The sequence below is a fragment of the Danio rerio genome, chromosome 11 (assembly GCF_052040795.2).
Source record: "Danio rerio strain M-AB ecotype USA chromosome 11, GRCz13ab, whole genome shotgun sequence".
In the NCBI taxonomy this organism is placed as follows: Eukaryota; Metazoa; Chordata; class Actinopteri; order Cypriniformes; family Danionidae; genus Danio; species Danio rerio.
In genome coordinates this window covers 11,841,187-11,861,089 of record NC_141031.1, presented here as the reverse complement: position 1 = coordinate 11,861,089, position 19,903 = coordinate 11,841,187, and the positions used below count along the sequence as shown (strand labels likewise).

Below are 19,903 nucleotides of genomic sequence, written 5' to 3'. Positions count from 1 at the left end.
AACAAAAACTAAGTGTGTACACAATCATTTTTAGGCATTTCTTTTGTGCGTGTAGGAGGGTTTTGGAGAGTTTGGGCTGGAAACATTCAAATATATCTGGAAACATTGACCCCCATTTTCTTGTTGTAATGCTGTGGTGTGTGTTTGTCTAAGGTTCTTCGCATATACCTGTCTCTTAGGTAAAATTTGTACTTGCTGACGTTTTCTCCAGGTGCTCCAATTTCCCCCAAAAACATGTGATATAAGTGAATTGAATAAACAAAATTGGCCATAGTGTATGAGTGTGAGTGTTATTAAGAATGGGAGTGTGAATTGCACATTAAACTCCGCGGACCTGGTACATTGACTTTCGATTTAAGATTTAAAGGGCTATGGCATTGCACTAGACCCACTTAAGTATTTTCGTTTGAAAGTGTAGAATCTATATTTTATGCACATATGCATCACTTTGGTTTTATTCTACTGTATTTTGGATACCCGAGCTGGGTATTGAACATTGGTTCATTTTCATATTTTTCACATCCCAAGGTGATCCCAAGGTTTCCATATCCGGGACCAGGCCGTATCCTGAGCTGCTGCTGCGCTGTTGGTCATGGGGGAATGGAGAGTATGAGATTGATTCCAGTGACGCTCCAGGGACAGACGAGTCTTCGCTGAGGCCAGCTTTCAGCCTCCACTGCCGAGACTGCAGCTCTGCACAAGACTTACGGCCAGCGGAGAAATTAAAATGGTCATGCCGAACTGAGTCTGGTTCTCTCAAGTTTTTTTTTTCTTCACTCTCCTATTGGTGAAGTTTTTTTTTTTCCTCTCCGCTGTCGCTACTGGCTTGCATGGTTCAGGATCTGAAAAGCTACTCATCAATGAATTTGCTCTTCAGTGTTTGGACTCTCTATAATGACTTCAAACCACACTGAACGGAGCTAAACTGAACTGAACTTAAACACTAAAAACTGAACTACCCTGATCCAGTTACTATGACCATTTATGGGAAGCTGCTTTGACACAATCTACATTGTAAAAGCGCTATACAAATAAAGCTGAATTGAATTGAATTGAACAGGGTTCATTTATGACACATGTACAAGTTATAGCTCAAATGAAAGCTCTTGCCAGTGCTCAAACGGTTCTAGCATTCTTTTTACTGAATTATATTCACATATCAAACAGTTGTTGAATGAATCGCGGTGTTTCCATGGCGCAGAAGTGAAAACAATACATTTATGATCAATAAGCAGCCCCAGATAGCAAAGACAGCTGTCATCTCTTACCTTATGCTGTGCCTTTTTGGGCCATTTCTCTTCTGTTTTTGAGGTGATGTGCATAAGTAATCCTTTTATATGTCTGACGTGGTCTAAACACAGTAAGTTATGTTTGATCAAACAAAAGAATAGTGAAATATGAAAACAATGATCGATCTCTGTGGCTTGTATAGCACCTCTTATCAGTTGGAATACAATAACTTTTGTATAGATTATGGTAGAGACATTTAAATTTTTTCCCTATGATTACAGACATGTGCAGGAACCACCAAAATTAATTACAGCAACCTAGACCACACAGAACCTAAAAGGGACACTTTCAAATTTGAGTTTATATATATATATATATAAAAAAAAGCACCTCTTTTTTTAGGTGTTTATTATAACACAGACAACATATACAGTTATTTTGAACACTTTCAATAGTGTTTTATAAAAAGTCAAGGGATTTACTTCAAAATGATACCAAATATTTGCATTTACACAGTGGCGCAAAAAGGGGGTATGCAGTATATGCGGCGCATAGGGGCGCCACACATGGGGGGGCGCCATTGTGCCAAAACTATTTTTTAAATTTTTCTTATAATTATAATTTTTTTATACATATAAATACATATTTTGATTAAAAATATTTATCCTGCATTTTATATAAATATAAAATTGTACTTTATTGAATAAAAAAATTATACCACCCCTCCCTCTTCATTGACCATTTGATTGATCCGTTGCTCGGTTACAGTCACATGTTCAAAATGGAGAGAAAAGTAAAGAGACGTGGAGCGCGAATTAGAAAACAAAAAGAGAACAAACAATGCCTTAAAATAAAAACTGCCATGACAAATTGGATAATAAGGGATTGGTAAGCTTAACCCACACTATTATTACCATAGGTTTAATCAACTTCTAATGTTTTTGGGAGCGACGGGCAGCCATATCATTAATTATTCATTATCGCCACTCAGTCACTGCATGCATGGGCTTTTACTTAAAATAAATGCAGGCGAGGTGGTTTTGTCCAGGCAGGGGGACAGTGACGCACGGCCACACCTGAACTGCGTCCGAAATCGCATTTTTGCATCCTGTATAGTGTGCGAAAAACACTATAATTCTATAGGCTAAAGCCATGATGAGCTGGTGTAAAGTTAACTTTATGGTAAACGCTTTTGTCGTAAATTCATGGGCCGTCAGCTTCAAAAGAGAACATTTTTTATTTACTGCATTTAAATATTGATTACAGTTACTATAGTTATTTACTAAAGAGCAACAAATGAATTTAGTTTGATCCTCTGTTTTGTTTGATAACAGGTGCGAGTCTGACTTTAAGAATGCAATGAAAACATTTGTTTTGTTTATGCTAATTTAAGATAATATTACTTGTGTTTTAAATAAAACATGTTTACATATTATTGTGTATTTGTCTATTTACACACCTGAATCTTAAAGTATGCGCTTTCATTCATCTTCAAATCGCGTGTATAGAAGCCGTCTTTATCACTATGGAGCGCGTCCGTCACTCAGTACCGTTATATGGATTCAGAGGCTGCATAAGAGCGGCAATAGACGCACAAAGCTTTACTAGAAAGGACGTGAACGCTGCCGTTTTTACATTAATTTTAACGTGCTGTCAATCAAAATAATGTGAAAGCTTAATTCTCTTAAACAGTTCTTGCATCACATTTGAGATCGGCTCTGTGTAGCTGCTACTTTCACTTTTCATAGAAGCATTACAAAGGCAGAAGAAATACGGGAAAATACACACACGGAAGAGCAGATAGAATGATAAAATATGGTAGATTTAATTTGGCAAAAACGAGAGGGTTTATAGGTATGAATTGCATACGTTGGCACACACATTTTAATTCATAATAATTGAAAACAATAACATGCAGTCACACATCCGTGTGTAAAGTTCATGTAAAAGTTTTATCAAAATAAACTGTCAAATCATACTTACAGTTGAGCTCAAAAGGTATGAGTAATCTGAAAAATTTTCTTTATTATTACTAATTAATTATTTTGCAAAAATAAGAGGGATTACACAAAATGTATGTTTAAAAGTAGGCTACAACCCTAAATATTAGGGCCAGACAGAATCTGCAAACATTTTTTGCTATTTCTGCTAAGAATTACAGGCAGAAAATACTACTTAACCAACTGTATTGTAAATAAATCATATGGACATTTTAATATTACTATTATTATATCACAATAATATTAGTGAAATTAATTTAAATACTGAGTAAATATAAATGTACACAAATTTACACAAGTAAATACATAGACTCAATGATGGGCTAAAAATCTGTAGAAAACTGCAGGTCTGCGCATGTAGACTCCGTGTGAGCCTACTGAATATATTTTAGACAAAATAGAAAATAATACTTGGATTAAAAAATTCCCCTATATAAATTTTAGATACCTAATTATAATGATTCTTAACCCTGTTAAAACTGACACGAACAAATAGTCAGAATATTCTCATTTTTTGGAACTGTCATGTTTATTAATCCCATCAAGATCCATTTTTATACCCTATACATGTTTTTTATAAATTGATTATTTATCATATTGATACATCAGGCCTTTTGGTAACTTTTTTTGCTTAAAACTAGTTCAATTTAGTTCCCAAAAAGTTTGCCTATAACATTTTGATCAAATAAAACATTTCAGGCAGTTTGTCTCTATTTTTTTAACTAAACATTGTACAGTCTTTTTTATTTCACTTTGTAAAAGGTGTGATAGCAGTTTATTGTTCATGCGAAGACAGACCTTACACCTCTCACATATGCATGTGAGAAGTTATTGCATTTTTAAGTTCTTTTGCTCTTTACGACTCCTATATTTATCATTTTGTTTTGACAAATGTACAAAAAGAACAAAAACAAGACATGTCAAGGTGTTATAATCATTTGGTGAGGAAAATGGTATTAAGAAGAAATTTGGGAAGGGATGAGATGTAATTCTTTGTGACTTAGCATGCTTAATGTAATTATACTTTTACTACTTCATACTATTTCAGTTGCGTTCAGAACTTCGACATGTTGATGAGGAAAAAAAAAAGGGGGGGGGGGGGGGGGGCTGGGGGCAAAACTTGAACTCGCATACATCTGAGTAAATGTGCAGTTGCGCCCCTGCATTTACACCTCAGCATGTGGATTTGGGAAGCTTTTAAATTATGGTAGGCAAAATCCAGGTGGAAATCCCAAAATAGCACTGGAATTTAAGAGGTTAAAGTCCTATCAGCATCATTCTTAATTACAACAATTATATCTTATCTGTTAACTAAACTTAGACGACGTCCATTACACTTGTATTGTCAAGTCCTGTCAACTTTAACCTGAGTTAAACATTTTAAGGCAGCATGAACACTTCCATTTTCAGGTAAAAACTAAAAACAACCTTTTTACAGTGTACATTTTGTAAATATGCATGTTAAACAGGCTATTGAAGCACCATAAAAAGGCTACCGCTATACATAAGAACTACCATATAGTACATTTAAAATAAGAAAAGTAACTTTTGAATGGAAGACTTGGCAACTTTAAGTTGTTCTTCTTCTATTTGTTCCTGTGAAGTATGTCTATCATGCAGATATTGAAGTACTGTTGAATGCTTTGATTATATTGGATTTTGAGATGATTCTGTCACTATTATAATTTTATCATAGTAAGATTTGCCAATTCTCCATGCTCATGCAGGATTTCATTACATTGCATACAATTCTCATCTACTTTCCTATCTCATTAATGTGGAAAAGCATTATTACCAAAATTATGTTATTATTATAATTAGAAAGATGCTGTTACACCAATCACAGGTTTTAAAGAGCTTACAATTTTCATTAGGTTTTTGTAAACCTAATAATTTAATAATTAAAAATGAATAAGTATAAATGCAAAGTCACATTTGATTTTCATTTATAAAGTATATTAAACTGGTCCTTGTTTGCCCAAACATCTGTCTGCTGCCTTGAGGGACAGTAGATAACGGTCAGGAATGTTGGACCATTAGTGCTATTAGCATAATTAAAGGACACAATGAACTACTCAGACATTATTGTGCCAATTGTGGAATGTGTGAAGTCTTTAAAACATGTCAGTATGTCTGGGACTGATTTTCTTTAAGATTATTCAGCTTGACAAACCATCAGTGTTTCTTATATGGAATGCACCAGTCGGAATGCACATCCATTATGATGTCACACATAATTTAAATATAAACATGGAAAATGCAACACATTGGCTACTGAGATAAACATTTATTTCACCACCTTTAATGAATACAGTATAAACATTTTATATAGGCCAACTATTTTACTTTTTTAAATAAACTGACTTGATTTCTGTTATTGTGTGATCATTTGCATACAGATAGGGCAACTGTTGTGGGCCTACATAAAGTAGCCTTTACATGTAAAAAAAAAACCTTATGTGTTGTTTACTTTTGTTCAGGCTGTGAGTAAAATTACAATTTCTGCAACCCCAAAGGTCCAACATTGCAATATTAGGCTCCATTTCCCTTAACATAAATTAGAACATGCACAACAACAACAATATTTTTGAGACTCTATATATAGTTGGGTCTTTCCGGGTTTTAAACTAATGTTGAATCGAAGAGGTTTTGAAAATAAATCCTCGTGGCCCAGTGTTCTGTCGTTTTGTCCTACTTTATCATTCAAATAGTAGGTAGCACATTTTGATGACAATATGCTACCCATCAGATTTTGCTAGATAAATTGTAACGTGGATTAGTGTGATATAAAGCTGTAGTGTTGCTGTAACCTACCTAATCCCTCAAAACCATTCAAATACAGTGTTGGTATCTGATGAGTAGGATAAATTGTCAGGACACCTGTTCATGAATGAATCATTTAACCGGTTCTTCTAAATGAGCCGGTTGAACGAGTCATGAGTCAAATGACAAGTTTTGCAAGAACCCCTCACTCAAGTCCTCATACTTTACCCCCCTCAATCCTACCAGCATTGAATCAATCAAAAGAACAAGTTCGGTTCAGAGTTGGTGATTGCTGATGTGTATGGCAGCATTGGCAGGCATAGCGGACAGTCATATACAGTTTGTGTTTGGAAGCTTTATGGCAGGATGAATTGTGGAGTAGCTTAGGCCTATTATCAATTAGGCTAATTGGTTCTCAAATTGAACGCATCCCAAAGAAACCAGTTTTCCAAGAACCGCCGCTGCAACCAGTTTTTGTAACAAGAGTGAAAACCGCATTAGCAGTGGTTTTGTGTATTGGATAATGTGTATTGCTTCCACATATCGGAGCAGTTCACTAAAAAGAACCAGTTAAATTGAATGATTCATTCACAGGTAGCCTAACGTATTTTCAAAACTACTTCGACTTAATATTTGTGTCGATATATCAATCGAAAGTGGGGTTTACAAAGAACCTGAGTGTCATTAAAATACAGCTAACATGCCATTTGTCTTTGATTTAGAATGGCTTTCAAAATACACACTGTTTATTTAATGTGAGTCTAAACAAGATGACAAATAACATTTCACTTTTAAATGATAATTTCAAGTGTGAATTCAATAGATATGCAATAAATGTCTTGGAAAATGCTGTATGACTATATTTAGACACATTTACATTCCACTGAATGTTTTTTGGGCGGCGTGGTAGAGCAGTGGGTAGCGCTGTCGCCTCACAGCAAGAAGGCTGCTGGTTTGAGCCTGGGTGAGTTGAAAGTACAAAGACATGGGCTATAAGTGAATTGGGTAAGCTCAATTGTCCGTAGTGTGTGTGTGTGTGTGTGTGTGTGTGTGTGTGTGTGTGTGCGTGTGTGTGTGTGTGTGTGTGTGTGTGTGTGTGTGTGTGTGTGTGAGAATGAGAGTGTATGGGTGTTTCCCAGTACTGGGTTGCAACTGGAAGGGCATCCACTGTGTAAAACATATGCTGGATAAGTTGGTGGTTCATTCCACTGTGGCAACCACAGATTGATAAGGAGACTTAGCTAAAAAGAAAATGAATGAATAAATAAATGTTTTTTGGGCGGCGTGATGGTGCAGTGGGTAGCGCTGTCGCCTCACAGCAAGAAGGTTGCTGGTTTGAGCCTGGGTCAATTGAAAGTCCAAAGACATGTGCTAAAAGTGAACTGGGTATGCTCAATTGTCCATAGTGTGGGTGTGTGTGTGTGTGAATGAGAGTGTATTGGTGTTTCCCATCAGAAAACGTAACTCACACATAAACCTTGGCAGATAAAACACTTATTATTTGTTATTTCAGATTATTAGTATATTTTCTTTTCTTTTTTCCAATCAGAATAACACTATAGACAAATAGAGGTCATCACTCAACAGATTTTTTTTTGGAAACCCATCAAAAATGAATACATGTTCATGCATTAACAAGTAAGACGCCACTAAGAGAAATATTTTCTCCAGAATAGGCCTGGCTGTATGACCTTGCAAGTTCTGACAGAATATAGGCTGACAGTCAGAATAGGCTGACAGCCTGATTGATTTCCTCCGAATGTCCCTATTCACTCACTTCTAAGTCAACATGTACAATACAGTATATCCCCTTTACCGTAAACCACAGATGCAAAGCTGTACATATCACTGCAAAAGTATGACTGTACAGTTTAAGATGCTGTGATCTGGCACTGGGGCCACTGGTGAAAAAAAGAAGAGGTTTTTCACTCCATTCTGACACACGGATTCATTCATCATGACTAATGATTATTGTTCCGGCACTTGACATTTGAGTCCAAGCTTGAGGAAGAACAATGTTTGTCATGATATATAAATGGCAAAAAAAACCTGATGAATGTGCACAAAGTAAACAAACATTTGAAAGAGAAAATGGCTTTAAATGTCATTCTCTACACACTGTAAGAAACGATTAGTTACGTTACTTTAAAAAAGTGAATAAACCCATTGCCTCAAAAGTGACAAGTTGACTTTACTTTAAAAAAGAGAGTAAATCTCATGTTACATCAATTTAAACTGTTAGCTTGACTTAACTTTTTATATTTATGAATTTTGTTTTGTAATTATGCACTGTAGATAGTATTTTGTTGACCTAAAAAAGTAATTAAACCTGTGAATGAACTGTGTGCTTATAGAAATGTAAAATGTAATACTTTAGAACTGTTGAACACTGTAAAACAATTAGTAATTTTAATCAAAAATGAAGTAAACCTATTGTTACAACAACTTGCAACTGTTAGCTTGACTTAACGTTTTTATATTTATATAAATTTTTTTTTGATGATTTTAGTTCATTTACAGGTTTAATTACTTTTTATTTAAAGTGAAGTCAACTAATTGCTTTTCACGGCGCATGTACGTAATAGTGGCTAAATGATTTAATAGTTTATTAAGAAAATACTTTAAGTGGCACCTAACCAATGCAAACATTCAGTTTACACAATAGATGGAATCTCTTTAAACCACAAATTATTTTCCGCAGGTTTTAAGGTCAGGGGTGTGATAGCAGGTTTTCAGTCAATGGTTTTCATTTGCATCTGGGCACAGGCGGGTCTCTGCTCACATTCCATCTATTCACTGAAACTGGAAACCTGACACCGTGTGGGATGCAACAAAACTATAAAAGACAATCGTTAGTTCAATTAGTTTAGATGCTTGGCGTCCACACTGAGAAACATCCAGTTTCTACAGACCTTCTCGCTCAGCCATGACGATGCATCGCAGCAGTAAGACTCTTCAGAAGTTCAGCTCTCAGAGTGTGTTCGCATCGGCTGGAGGTTCCTCTGGTGGACTGGTCATGAACGGTTTTGGGAGCTCAGGCGGCTCTTTGTCTTTTGGTGGGCAAAACTTCAGTAGCTCTTCAGGCTTCGGTGCTCGCATCTCCAGATCGGTGTCCACTTCATCTTTGGATATGACTGGGAATGAGGCCATTCTGTGTGCCAGTGAGAAGCAAACAATGCAGAACCTCAATGACCGTCTCGCATCTTACCTGGAGAGGGTAATATAACCTATTGCAAATTTTAACTTGTAACAGAACATATTAAATATTTTTACATGAAGCTCTAAATATATAGAACTATTCTCTAAAAAATCTGACCAGAATATTATTAAAATAATAAATAATTTTCTTAAATATTTATAGTCATACACAGATTAAAAACGTTTATTACACTCTAAATATTTTGGGTTTTCATCCCCCAATGTTCATGGGTCAAATATAAACCGCTGGGTTAAAAGGTGTCATTTAACTTAAATAATTAAAAACAAGAACCCAACATTGGGTTAGTCTATATCTGACCCAACGCTCGGTTGCAATAATCCAGCATTTTTAGTGTGTTTGTATTCATTTGATTTTTATTTTTCACCATTTGTCATGTTGTTTTAAGAAAGAATTGATAACACTGGAAAATATTTACGTAACTGTGTGCTTATATATATTTTAAGTAACTTTATAAAAGTAAGGTCTTAGCAACTAGCAACGAGCTGTACAATGAGTTTTTGTAACTAATATTTGTTAATGTTCATGTTAATGTTAGATTAGGAACGTTAAATAATGCAAACCGATACTACATGGTTTTATTATGCTTTGTACACAAGCTATGCTTAACCTAAAATAGGATTGATAGTTAAGAACTATTTCATTTATTTTATATAGTTAATGGAAAGTTATAGTGTACATCACTAAAAATGCTGGCTTGTTATAATCCCACAAAAATGGACAAGCCCAACCATTGAGTAACAAAAAGTGGAACACCAAGCATATTTAGAGTGTAGTAACTTTAAAAAAAATGCAAAATATTTAAAGTAAAAAATGTAAATACAGCTACAAATCACTACATTCGGTCAAGAAAAGAATGTGCTTTTGACTTCTGCCTAGTCTTGTCTTTAATGATTTTCTGAGAATGTTGTTTGCTTTGTGTTTAAGGTGCGCTCTTTAGAGCAGGAGAACAAGAAGCTTGAACTCCAAATTAAGGAGTTTTATGACAGCAAGAGCCCCATGCAGAGCAAAGACATGAGTGCTTACTTCAAAACCATTTCAGAGCTCCGTGCACAGGTAAAGCTCCTGTCAGTCATCAGAAAGAGCACACCCCTGAAATATCTGAAATGTCATCAGATGCCTCACCTTGTGTCATTAAGCCATGTTTGTGTTTTCAAATATCACAGATTCAACAGGGCAATCCTGTTTCTGCGTTGCTGACATTTCTCCTTTACTCTCTATGTAATGCATTTATGTAATTCATTGTGCTAAGTTGAATTTTTTTAACCACACATTTCCTTATAGATTCATGGACGCTTTTTGGAAAACGCAGAGCTCCATCTGAAACTGGACAACATCAGGCTTGCAGCTGAAGACTTCCATATTAAGTATGTGATGTGTACAGAAACACTTTCAGCTTTTTACACTTGAAGATTTCATTTGAATTTTAAAAGGAGCTTTCCAATATAATCATTGTTCAATGCTGGTTGCTTCATCTTAAAAGAATACTTTACCTAAAAATGAAAATTTTCTTACTATATTCGCACTCTCAAGTAGTTCTAAAGCTTTATAAGTTAATTGTTATACACATAAGAAGATATTTTGAAGAATGTTAGGAACCATTGACTGCCATAGTCATTTACTATGGAAGTCAGTTATCACCAGTTTCCAACATTTTTTTAAATAACATTTACTAGCTAATAACAGGAAAAAAAGACAAAAGTCAAAAAGGTTTGGAACAGGTGAAAAGTGTGTAAATGATGACAGGATTTTTAGTTTTGGGTGAACTATCCCTTTAAAACACAATGAGTTTGTATGAATTTATGAGTTTCTATTGAATACGAAAGAAAATATTTTTATAAAAATAGTGGATACCTGTAACCATTGACTTCTATAATACTTTTTCCTACAATAAATGCTAATGGATACCAGTTTCCAACATCCTCCAAAATATCGTCTTTAAAATATTGCGTTCAATAATAAAAAAAATGAATAAAAACTCATAATTGTTTTTAACAGTGACTTCATCCTCATTTTGGAGTGAGCTGTGCTTTTAAGGACCAGATCTCATATAATATAATCCTTTTTCTTCCTTGGTTGTTCAGATATGAAAGTGAATTGAACATGCGTACGATTGTGGAAGCAGATTCTGCTCGACTTCGAGGAGTTCTGAGTGAGATCAAACTGTCCATCGGAGACCTGCAGAGCCAGTTTACTTTATTGAAAGAGGAACAGGTGTACCTTAAGAAGAACCACGAAGAGGTTACCTTACCATTTCACCCTAACTCTTTTGTCTAGACTACAGGAGTCAAAAGCAGTTCCTGGAGGGCCAGAGCTCTGCAGTTTAGTTTAGCAGGTTTGGAAACTGTGCAGGGCTGCGGCCCTCCAGGAACTGGCTTTGTAGTCTAGTACATTTACGACCTTTACATCGTGATAAAGGATCTTTGAACCTCTTCTTTTCCCCAGGATCTGCATTTGCTGCGAGAACAGCACAGCGGCTCTGTCAATGTGGAGATGGACTGCGCAGATCAATCGCATCTTGACGAGGAGCTGCGGGAGATGAGAGCTCAGTATGAGAAGCTTATTGAGAAAAACCGCAGGGAGGCTGAAAGATGGTTCCACAGCAAGGTGAGCCAGTAGGACAAGTTCATGTCTTCCTCTGAAACAAAACAATATGCTTAGACCAAGCAGGGGCTGGTGAACACTTTTCTGAAAGGCCAGAAAGGGTGGAATGTAAGTCATTGTGTCACATTTATAAAAGGTAAATCCCCATATAATGATAGCTGTCTAATGGAATGTTTTATTACATGAAATGTATTATCAGAAAAAATGTGATTGTGAAATTCTAGTCATTGTTAGGCTTTATGCTGTCAAAAATGTTAAATGTTTTGTTTTCGTCTGGGATGGGAAGGCAAAGTATTTTAATTCAGTCTGTGAAAACGTTCAAAGGTCATCCATTACAAAAATGAACAACAGTTTTGCTACAAATAAAGGTAGTTAAGCCATGGTATCCACAAATCAACCACAGTTAGATACTTAGATACACAGTTAGGTATAGCGTTTGTTATACACAACATATAGTGGTAAAACTGTGCTTAATCAAATGGTAATCAAGTTGGCAAAAACATGGGTACTACATGTTTACTATAATAGGTCCAACACATAAATGTAAATTCATAAACACTTCATGGCACAACAATGCAGGCAGAAATGTTGTCACAATAATCCCATTCACATTAATCCATGAAAATTGCGAAGACGCTATTTTTCTACAGCACAGGTCAGAGGTCTGTTGACAATTCCAAACATATCCAACCTGATTAAAATCAGGTTAAGTTGTTTCACAATACTTACAGATTATTTTATAGATTAATTCTGGATCACATGCACCTAAAAACTTGACGTGACAATCTTACGAAACATAGGAGTGTCAGTTTATTGTTTTCCTGACTTCTCTGATGAAGATTATATAACGAACACTATAAAATTCATTTAAACACATTTACAAGGCATAAATACACACTGCTGACGCAGAAAAAAATTAAGTAGGCTTAAAGATATTATTATTGTATCAGTGCAAATCAATCAACTGATTTTTAAAATGTAGGTTCATATGAATGTAAAACCAAAAGATTAATTGGCAATTCTGAACTATTAAATTTAACATAAATAAAATTCTTGTAATATAAATCAGTTATTAGCAACAAAAGGCAATTCTGACTTAAGGACTTGGATAGGCTTTATCAGATATGTACGTCACTTTTTCTCACAGCTTATTGGTTTAGTTTGGGTTTGCAATTTCTAACCCTGAATAAACCTGCTTCGGAGCCAATTAGCCTTGTAGTGTTAAGTACCATGGTGATGAAACTGAATCAAAACCAAGCCCGAAAGCTTGAGCTTGCTCAATCTTTGCTTGCCTCTGTTGTCTACTATTGTTGTTAAGTACTTACATGTGCCTATAAACGGACACATAATGCACATACAATTGAAATCAGAATTATTAGCCCTCCCTTTTTTTCTGTTTTAAATAATTCCCAAATTATGTTTAAAAGAGCAAGGAATTTTTTACAGTATGTCTGATAATATTTTTTCTTCTGGAGAAAGTTTTATTTCTTTCATTGCAGCAGATTAAATACAGTTTTTATTTTTTTAAAAGCTGTTTTAAGGTCAAAATTATTAGCCCCTTTAACCTATATATTTTTTCGATAGTCTACAGAACAAACCACCGTTATACAATAACTTGCCTAATTACCCTAACCTGCCTTGTTAACCCGATTAACCTAGTTAAGCCTTTAAATGTCACTTTAAGCTGTGTCTTATTGCTGTGTGTTAGGCTGTGTGTTATTAAAACTATGATGTTTAGAAATGTGTTGAAAAAGTTTTATAATTCTGACTTTAACTATATGCTTGACATTACTGTTCTTACAAATTAGATTTTTTTTGTAGTTTAAATAGAGATAAGAGATAACAGTAATGATTTCAAGAAAGTTTTCCAGAGTTTGCATCTGTCATAGTTTTTAAAGTGAAGTTTATTCATAAACTAATTTCGAGAGGAGCACGTGATTATGATTGAACACGGCTGGTTCTGCATTAGCATGCATGATCCACCAATCAGGCCATTCCTAACCCACTATAAAGAGCCAGGGTTTTTTCGCTACAGTCATCATTTGAAGAATACCCCCTACCTCTTCACCTTTCCCTCCATAGGGCAGCACGGTGGCCCAGTGATTAGCACTGTCGCCTCACAGCAAGAACGTCACCGGTTCTAGTCCTTTAACTGGCCGGTGGTCTTTTCTGTGTGTAGTTTGCATGTTCTTCCCGTGCTTGCGTGGGTTTTCCCCGGGTCCTCCGGTTTCCTCCCACATTCCAAAACATGCACAACAAGTAAATTGATAAATCTAAATTTTGCACTACAGTTAATCTCTCACCATGCAGCATATATTTTCATAGCATTCAATTTTTAGTCATCAGTTTTTATCAAGGGGGAGTTGTCGAGATCTACCTGAGCTCAAGGCTCACCTCTTGCCCTCCAAACGGGAGGGAGCCCAGGGCTCAAGATCCTTTGAGCTCAGGGCTCTCTCCCGGGACAGCATGCCAAGCTTGCTTATAATCAATCATCAGCTAAGTGTGAACTCTTGAAATTATATTTAACAAAAGGGCTGAATTTTTTTAAACAATTTGCATGATTGCGTTTGTGTAATTTTGTCCAATCTTGAAAGACCTTCTTGTTTTGGGTCAAATCATCAGTTCGTTCTGCAGCTCAACCTGAATGAAATGCTGGCATGTAGTATTTTACAATCCTGTATTATTTTTTTCCATTTCAGGCAGAAGTGCTGCAGACTCAGGTGGCCACCAGCTCTACTGAAATCAAGACATCTCAGACTCAACTCACTGATTTAAGGAGAACTTTCCAGAGCCTGGAAATAGAACTACAGGGGGTTCTCACTATGGTAAACCCTTGCTCTTATTTTTTTGAAATATCTTTCTTTGACAGGAGATGTCTGAAGATCTCTGCTTAATTTTTCATGACATGCCAGTTAGTTCCAGACTGTGAACGGGAATGATAAGGAGCCCTGAGACAACAGTTTAGCTGCCTTTTTGTTACTGCAAATTTATCAATGCAGACGAAATTTGAGATCAATTTTAAATGTCAATTTCACACAGAAATATCCTAGTGATGGATTGCGGCTGGAATGGCATCCGCTGTGTAAAAACGTGCTGGACAAGTTAGCGGTTCATTCCACTGTGGCGACCTTCCAGAATAATAAAGGGACTAAGCTGAAAAGAAAATGAATGAATGAACAAATGAAGTTCACCCAGAAATGAAAATTGACTAACCATTTACTCTCCAAAAAATATATATATTTTTTACATGTTCAAACTACTAATTTAAAATGAGCTGAAACAACACAATTCTTGAGATTTCATTGGGACAACTTAACTTTTTATGTTCAATCCACATAAATTTGTCAAAATTGTTGAGTTAACTTAATCTATTTGTGTTGAGACAACATGAATGAATTGTGTGGAACCCTGCATTTTTTATAGTGTACTCAGTGTTGTGCTCTCTACTGAAGTTCAGACTACCAGAACCTTTGTTGCTGCCGATTGCCACTGGGAAGCAATTTAAGTCACTAAAATATATCCCTGTATATAAAGAGATAAAAAACGTGAAATGCTTACAGCAAGCATATTTGTACTACTATTTTCATCATCGCAACCGCTGAGAGAGGATCAAGTGAGCTCTACACTGTAAAAAGTGATTAGTTACTTAAAGTGAGTAAACCAATTGCCTTTAAAGCAACAAGCTGACTTTACAAAATTAACGTAAGTAAACTCATTTTTAACTTGGAACAGTTAAGTTGACTTAATTTTTATAATTATGCAAATTGTACTCACTTTTTAAAAATAAACGTAAACTGTGTATTATAAAATGACACATAATAAAATGAATCTGCCCTTTCAGACTCCAGTGTGTCTTCTAAATTCAATATAGGCTATAATTGTAGATTTTATAGATTTAATGAACCATCAAATATGTAATATTGTGATAATTACAGTAATGATTTAAAAACAGACGTGATAAAATAGTGACACGGTAAAAATGGACTTTGAAATTAACTTTAAAAAAGTAATTACGATTAGCATAACTATAAAGATTAAGTAAATTTAACATTTCTATGTTACCATATGGGTTTACTCACATTATTTTTGTAAAGTCAACTTGTTGCTTTTAAGGCAACTGGTTTACTCGCTTTAAGTAGCTAATCACTTTTTACAGTGTACCGTTGCTCAGGTCACTACAGAAAGCAACTCTAAATTTAAATGTTCTCGACATGCCGACAGCTGGTCGCTAACGGTCGCTTTCAGCTCAAAATTGAAATTAACTTATTTATACCATAGTAGATCAGATTAAGTAAGCAGCCCCATGCAAATCCGTGAATCACTCATTGAACTGATTTGTTCAAACATGTGGAATCATTATATCAGACCCAGAATGATGAATTTTGGCTTTCTTGTACAACTATATAACTAATATCTATTTTCAATTGCAGAGCCCAGGAAAATAACCAAAATGCGTTCAGCTACTCACTGATAATTTATTAAGTATTATTGTACGCGCGCGCGCGACTAAAACGGGTGCAGAATCCAAGTGCAGTTTAATTGATGTATAGTGCAGTGAAATGACAAAAAAAAAAAATCTCCAAAGTACAAAGTTGCAAACAAGAAACTAAACAGATTAAACTCAAACTAGACTATAATAAGATACAAGAGCAAGGATCAGGAACACATACCAATAAGACAACAACGACCAACTGACAAACAGAGGATAAATGACTGAATATATAGTCCAGGTAATCAACGGAGAACGGAGACAGCTGTGGTTGTAAATCTGTGTAGATGACAGACCAGGTGTGTGCGCGAAAGAATGTATGGAAATGTAGTTCTTAAGCCACTGTAGTTCGCTGGGGGTTGCTGGCGAACTACAGTGGCATCTGGTGGACAAACACAGTCATGACAATATAAAAATAAAAACAAATACTCATCAGTACCAAAGGTTTCATACCTTTATATCTTTATTTTTTCTGTTAAACACAAAATACGATATTTTTATGAATATTTGAAACAAATATCTATTGTCATCCATAGTAGGAAAAACAAATACTATGGAGGTCACTATTTCCAACATTCTTCTAACAATTTTTTTTAATCAAACAGGTTTGAAACAAGAAGAGGAGCGAGTAAATGATGACAGACTTTTCACTTTTAAGCGAACTATCATTTCATTTAATCTTCTCACACAATACGCTTTCATTTTCCCCAGAAACAAAACCTGGAGAATACTTTGGCCGATGTGGGCATACGTTATACAACCCAGCTGAGTCAGCTCCAATTACGCATAGACCACCTTCAGGAGGAGCTACAGAAACTTAATACCAACATCCGACAACAGGCTTCTGAGTACCAGATACTCCTGGACATCAAGATGAGGCTTGAGATGGAGATCGCTGAATATAGGAGGCTGCTGGAGGGAGAAACTCAAACGTAGGTGAAACAGATTGAAGCATGTCTTGCTATGCTCAGGGGCATGTGATTGATTTCTTAAGATGTCAGTTAAGTTGCACATCAGCTCATTAATTAGCTAACTGACATTCACATAAACCCTGGGTGTATTTCTGTGTTTTGTAGGACCCTCATAAGCACATCTTCTTCCTCCATGACAAAAACTGTGACAGAAACAGAAACCGTGAGCAAAACAGTGGAGATAATAGAAGAGGAAGGTCAGTGAAATGAAATTCTTTCTTTTCGTCAGCCAATCGAATGAGTAATGAGCGAGCTAACACAAATGTGTCTGTTGATCCCTTGCAGAGTATAACCCTCATGTGCAGCGCAGAGTGAAGGTCATTGTGGAGGAGCTGGTGGATGGTAAAGTCGTTTCTTCTTCTGTGGAGGAGAAGGTCCATGAAATTAGCTAAGAACGAAAGAACAACAAAAAACAATCCTACATGTAAACTATAATGACCAATAATAATGGTAATATTAAAAACACTATAAGATTAAATATGCTTTTGGAAATTCTGAGGAAATAAATGTTTTTTTTTCTTACAGTAAAATAAATGTTTCATGAATAAAATGTGAGCGCGATTAATTTTACATTCATATTGTATCATGCAGCCAACTTTAAGAGTTTCTTGACTAGCTTTATTTTATGACTCTGGTCTTTGTTTTGGTCTTACTGTGTTTTGTATACTCAATGTGTAATCACTCAATGTCGATGTATTTTAATTAAACTTTGCTATGAGAGAAATTTCCAACACTATTGTGGAGTGTCTGTAATGCTATCAATTGGAGAAACCCCTCCTTGAATCATGTCTTCGTTTCAAAACTAAAATCACATCCCAGGTAGCAAACAGTTCTGGCCCAGATTTGGTGTAGTTCTGGCACAGCAGACATTCATTCAGCACTGGCATACAGCATGTGTGCCAAACATGGCCCTGGTTTGGCAGAGATGGCACCGTCTTTAAGTTGGCACACAATACTTGGACCAGATGTAATATGTAGTGTTTGGCCCAGATGTTATTAATTGATATGTGGGCCATGTAAGTTTGGTCTATTTTGACTCACATTTAAATATATTTTATATATTATATATATAAAAAATTACCAATCAGGTCGCTTTGAGAAAAAAGCACCCTAATAGCAAGCATAAAGTGCAATGATTCCTGGGTTTATCAATTTCATTAAAGTCGTGCACACACCGACATATCTGGCCCAGTTGAGGCTCAGTTATGAGTAGGGCCAGACGGAATCTGTGGACATTTTTTGCTGTTTCTGCGCAGAATAGTGGTAAAAATCTGCAGATTCATGTGGAATGATTTTGGGAGCATCATAACTAAAACTTTAATAGATGAAATAAAAAGAAATACCCTTTAAACTAATATTTAATGTTTACAATGCAAATCGAATTAGATTCACTTTGTTTGGTAAACAAAGCAAGTCTGTCATATATTATCTCTACTAAAAGATGGAAAATATTACTTTACAAACTGTATTATAAATAAATCTTATGAACATTTTCCTATTAGTCAATAATATTACTGAAGTTGATTTAAAACTGACTAAATATGAATTTATACATTTACACAAGTAAGCAGATTCCATGTGGGCCTAGTTACTAGTTATTAACTTGGCTAAGACTTGGCCAAGATATGGTCCATGTTTGGCCCTTGTCTGGAAGCCAGACTTGGTCCGATGACTCTGGTCATGTACCGTAATTCACTGCGGCATATGGGCCAAGCAAAAGCTGTTTAAGTGGGCCAGAGCTGAGCCAGATATTTTGTTATGTGGGATAACAGTTAAAATGTTCATTGACTTTTCGTCTGAGCCATGTGAATGTCAGTCACTGTTAGTTTTTCTACAAAATAAATCTCTACTAAAGCAGCATTTGTTTTTAGTATAAACTTCAAATATTATAACTAAAACTAGCCCTATTGTTTAAGGGCAAACATCTTGAAGATTAGCCTATTGATTCCTTACATGATAAGCTTTCCCCCAAAACTCCCATAAAGCTACCATGAGACTCCTTAAGATTTTTTGTTTGTGAGACTTAACGGCGTACCTGCAAAACCTGAGTATTAACTTTAGACATTATGTTTTTTAATCTAAAAGTTGCAGGCTTGCCATCCTCAAGCCTTGGACTTTAGGAAATTTGTCTTTAAGGTTTGATCGCCCTCTGGTGGCCGTCTGCACTATAGGTCAAAAACTCCACTGAATGTAGTGAGCAAGGGAAGTGAAAAAAAAAAGCAAACATTACACTTCAGATATTTTTGTCACATCTTAGGTGGTTCTTCTAATCAAGCTGATCTATGTTGAAGCTTTCATTTCTCTAAATAGCTTGATTTTAGTCTCTTATGTTATTATTTGCAGGGTGTGGCGTTATGATTGTGTGCTCGTGATTGAGGTCTCCATGCGGGGGCCTCATGTATCAACGCTGCGTATGCACAAAAACTTTGCGTACGCCAGGTTTCACGCTCACGTTTGGATTTACTAACGATGAAATGATCGTGAGAATGTGCGTTGGTCCATGCCAACTTCATGTTTATTTCATATGTATTTCTTGTGTATTTTTTATTTCCATTGGCGACTCCTAGAGGCAATTGTGTTAAATTGCACACTACAAAGTATCTTTTAGCCATGCAATGGCAGCTTTATG

At 35.6% G+C, this 19,903-nt stretch overlaps 2 protein-coding genes across 5 annotated transcripts in view; one reads left to right on the top strand and one right to left on the bottom strand.

Moving 5' to 3' along the window:
* pla2r1 (phospholipase A2 receptor 1) overlaps nt 1-19,903 on the bottom strand; it is an 868,273-nt gene that overhangs the window by 369,728 nt on the left and 478,642 nt on the right. The gene's annotated exons all lie outside the window — the stretch shown is intronic.
* krt99 (keratin 99) lies at nt 8,860-18,005 on the top strand. Of its 4 annotated transcripts, none has more exon segments than NM_001017588.3 (9): nt 8,860-9,210; nt 10,138-10,266; nt 10,495-10,577; nt 11,295-11,451; nt 11,656-11,817; nt 14,514-14,639; nt 17,015-17,235; nt 17,380-17,471; nt 17,560-18,004. In NM_001017588.3, coding segments are annotated over 9 exon segments (1,368 nt in total). In that variant the 5' UTR covers nt 8,860-8,919; the 3' UTR covers nt 17,667-18,004.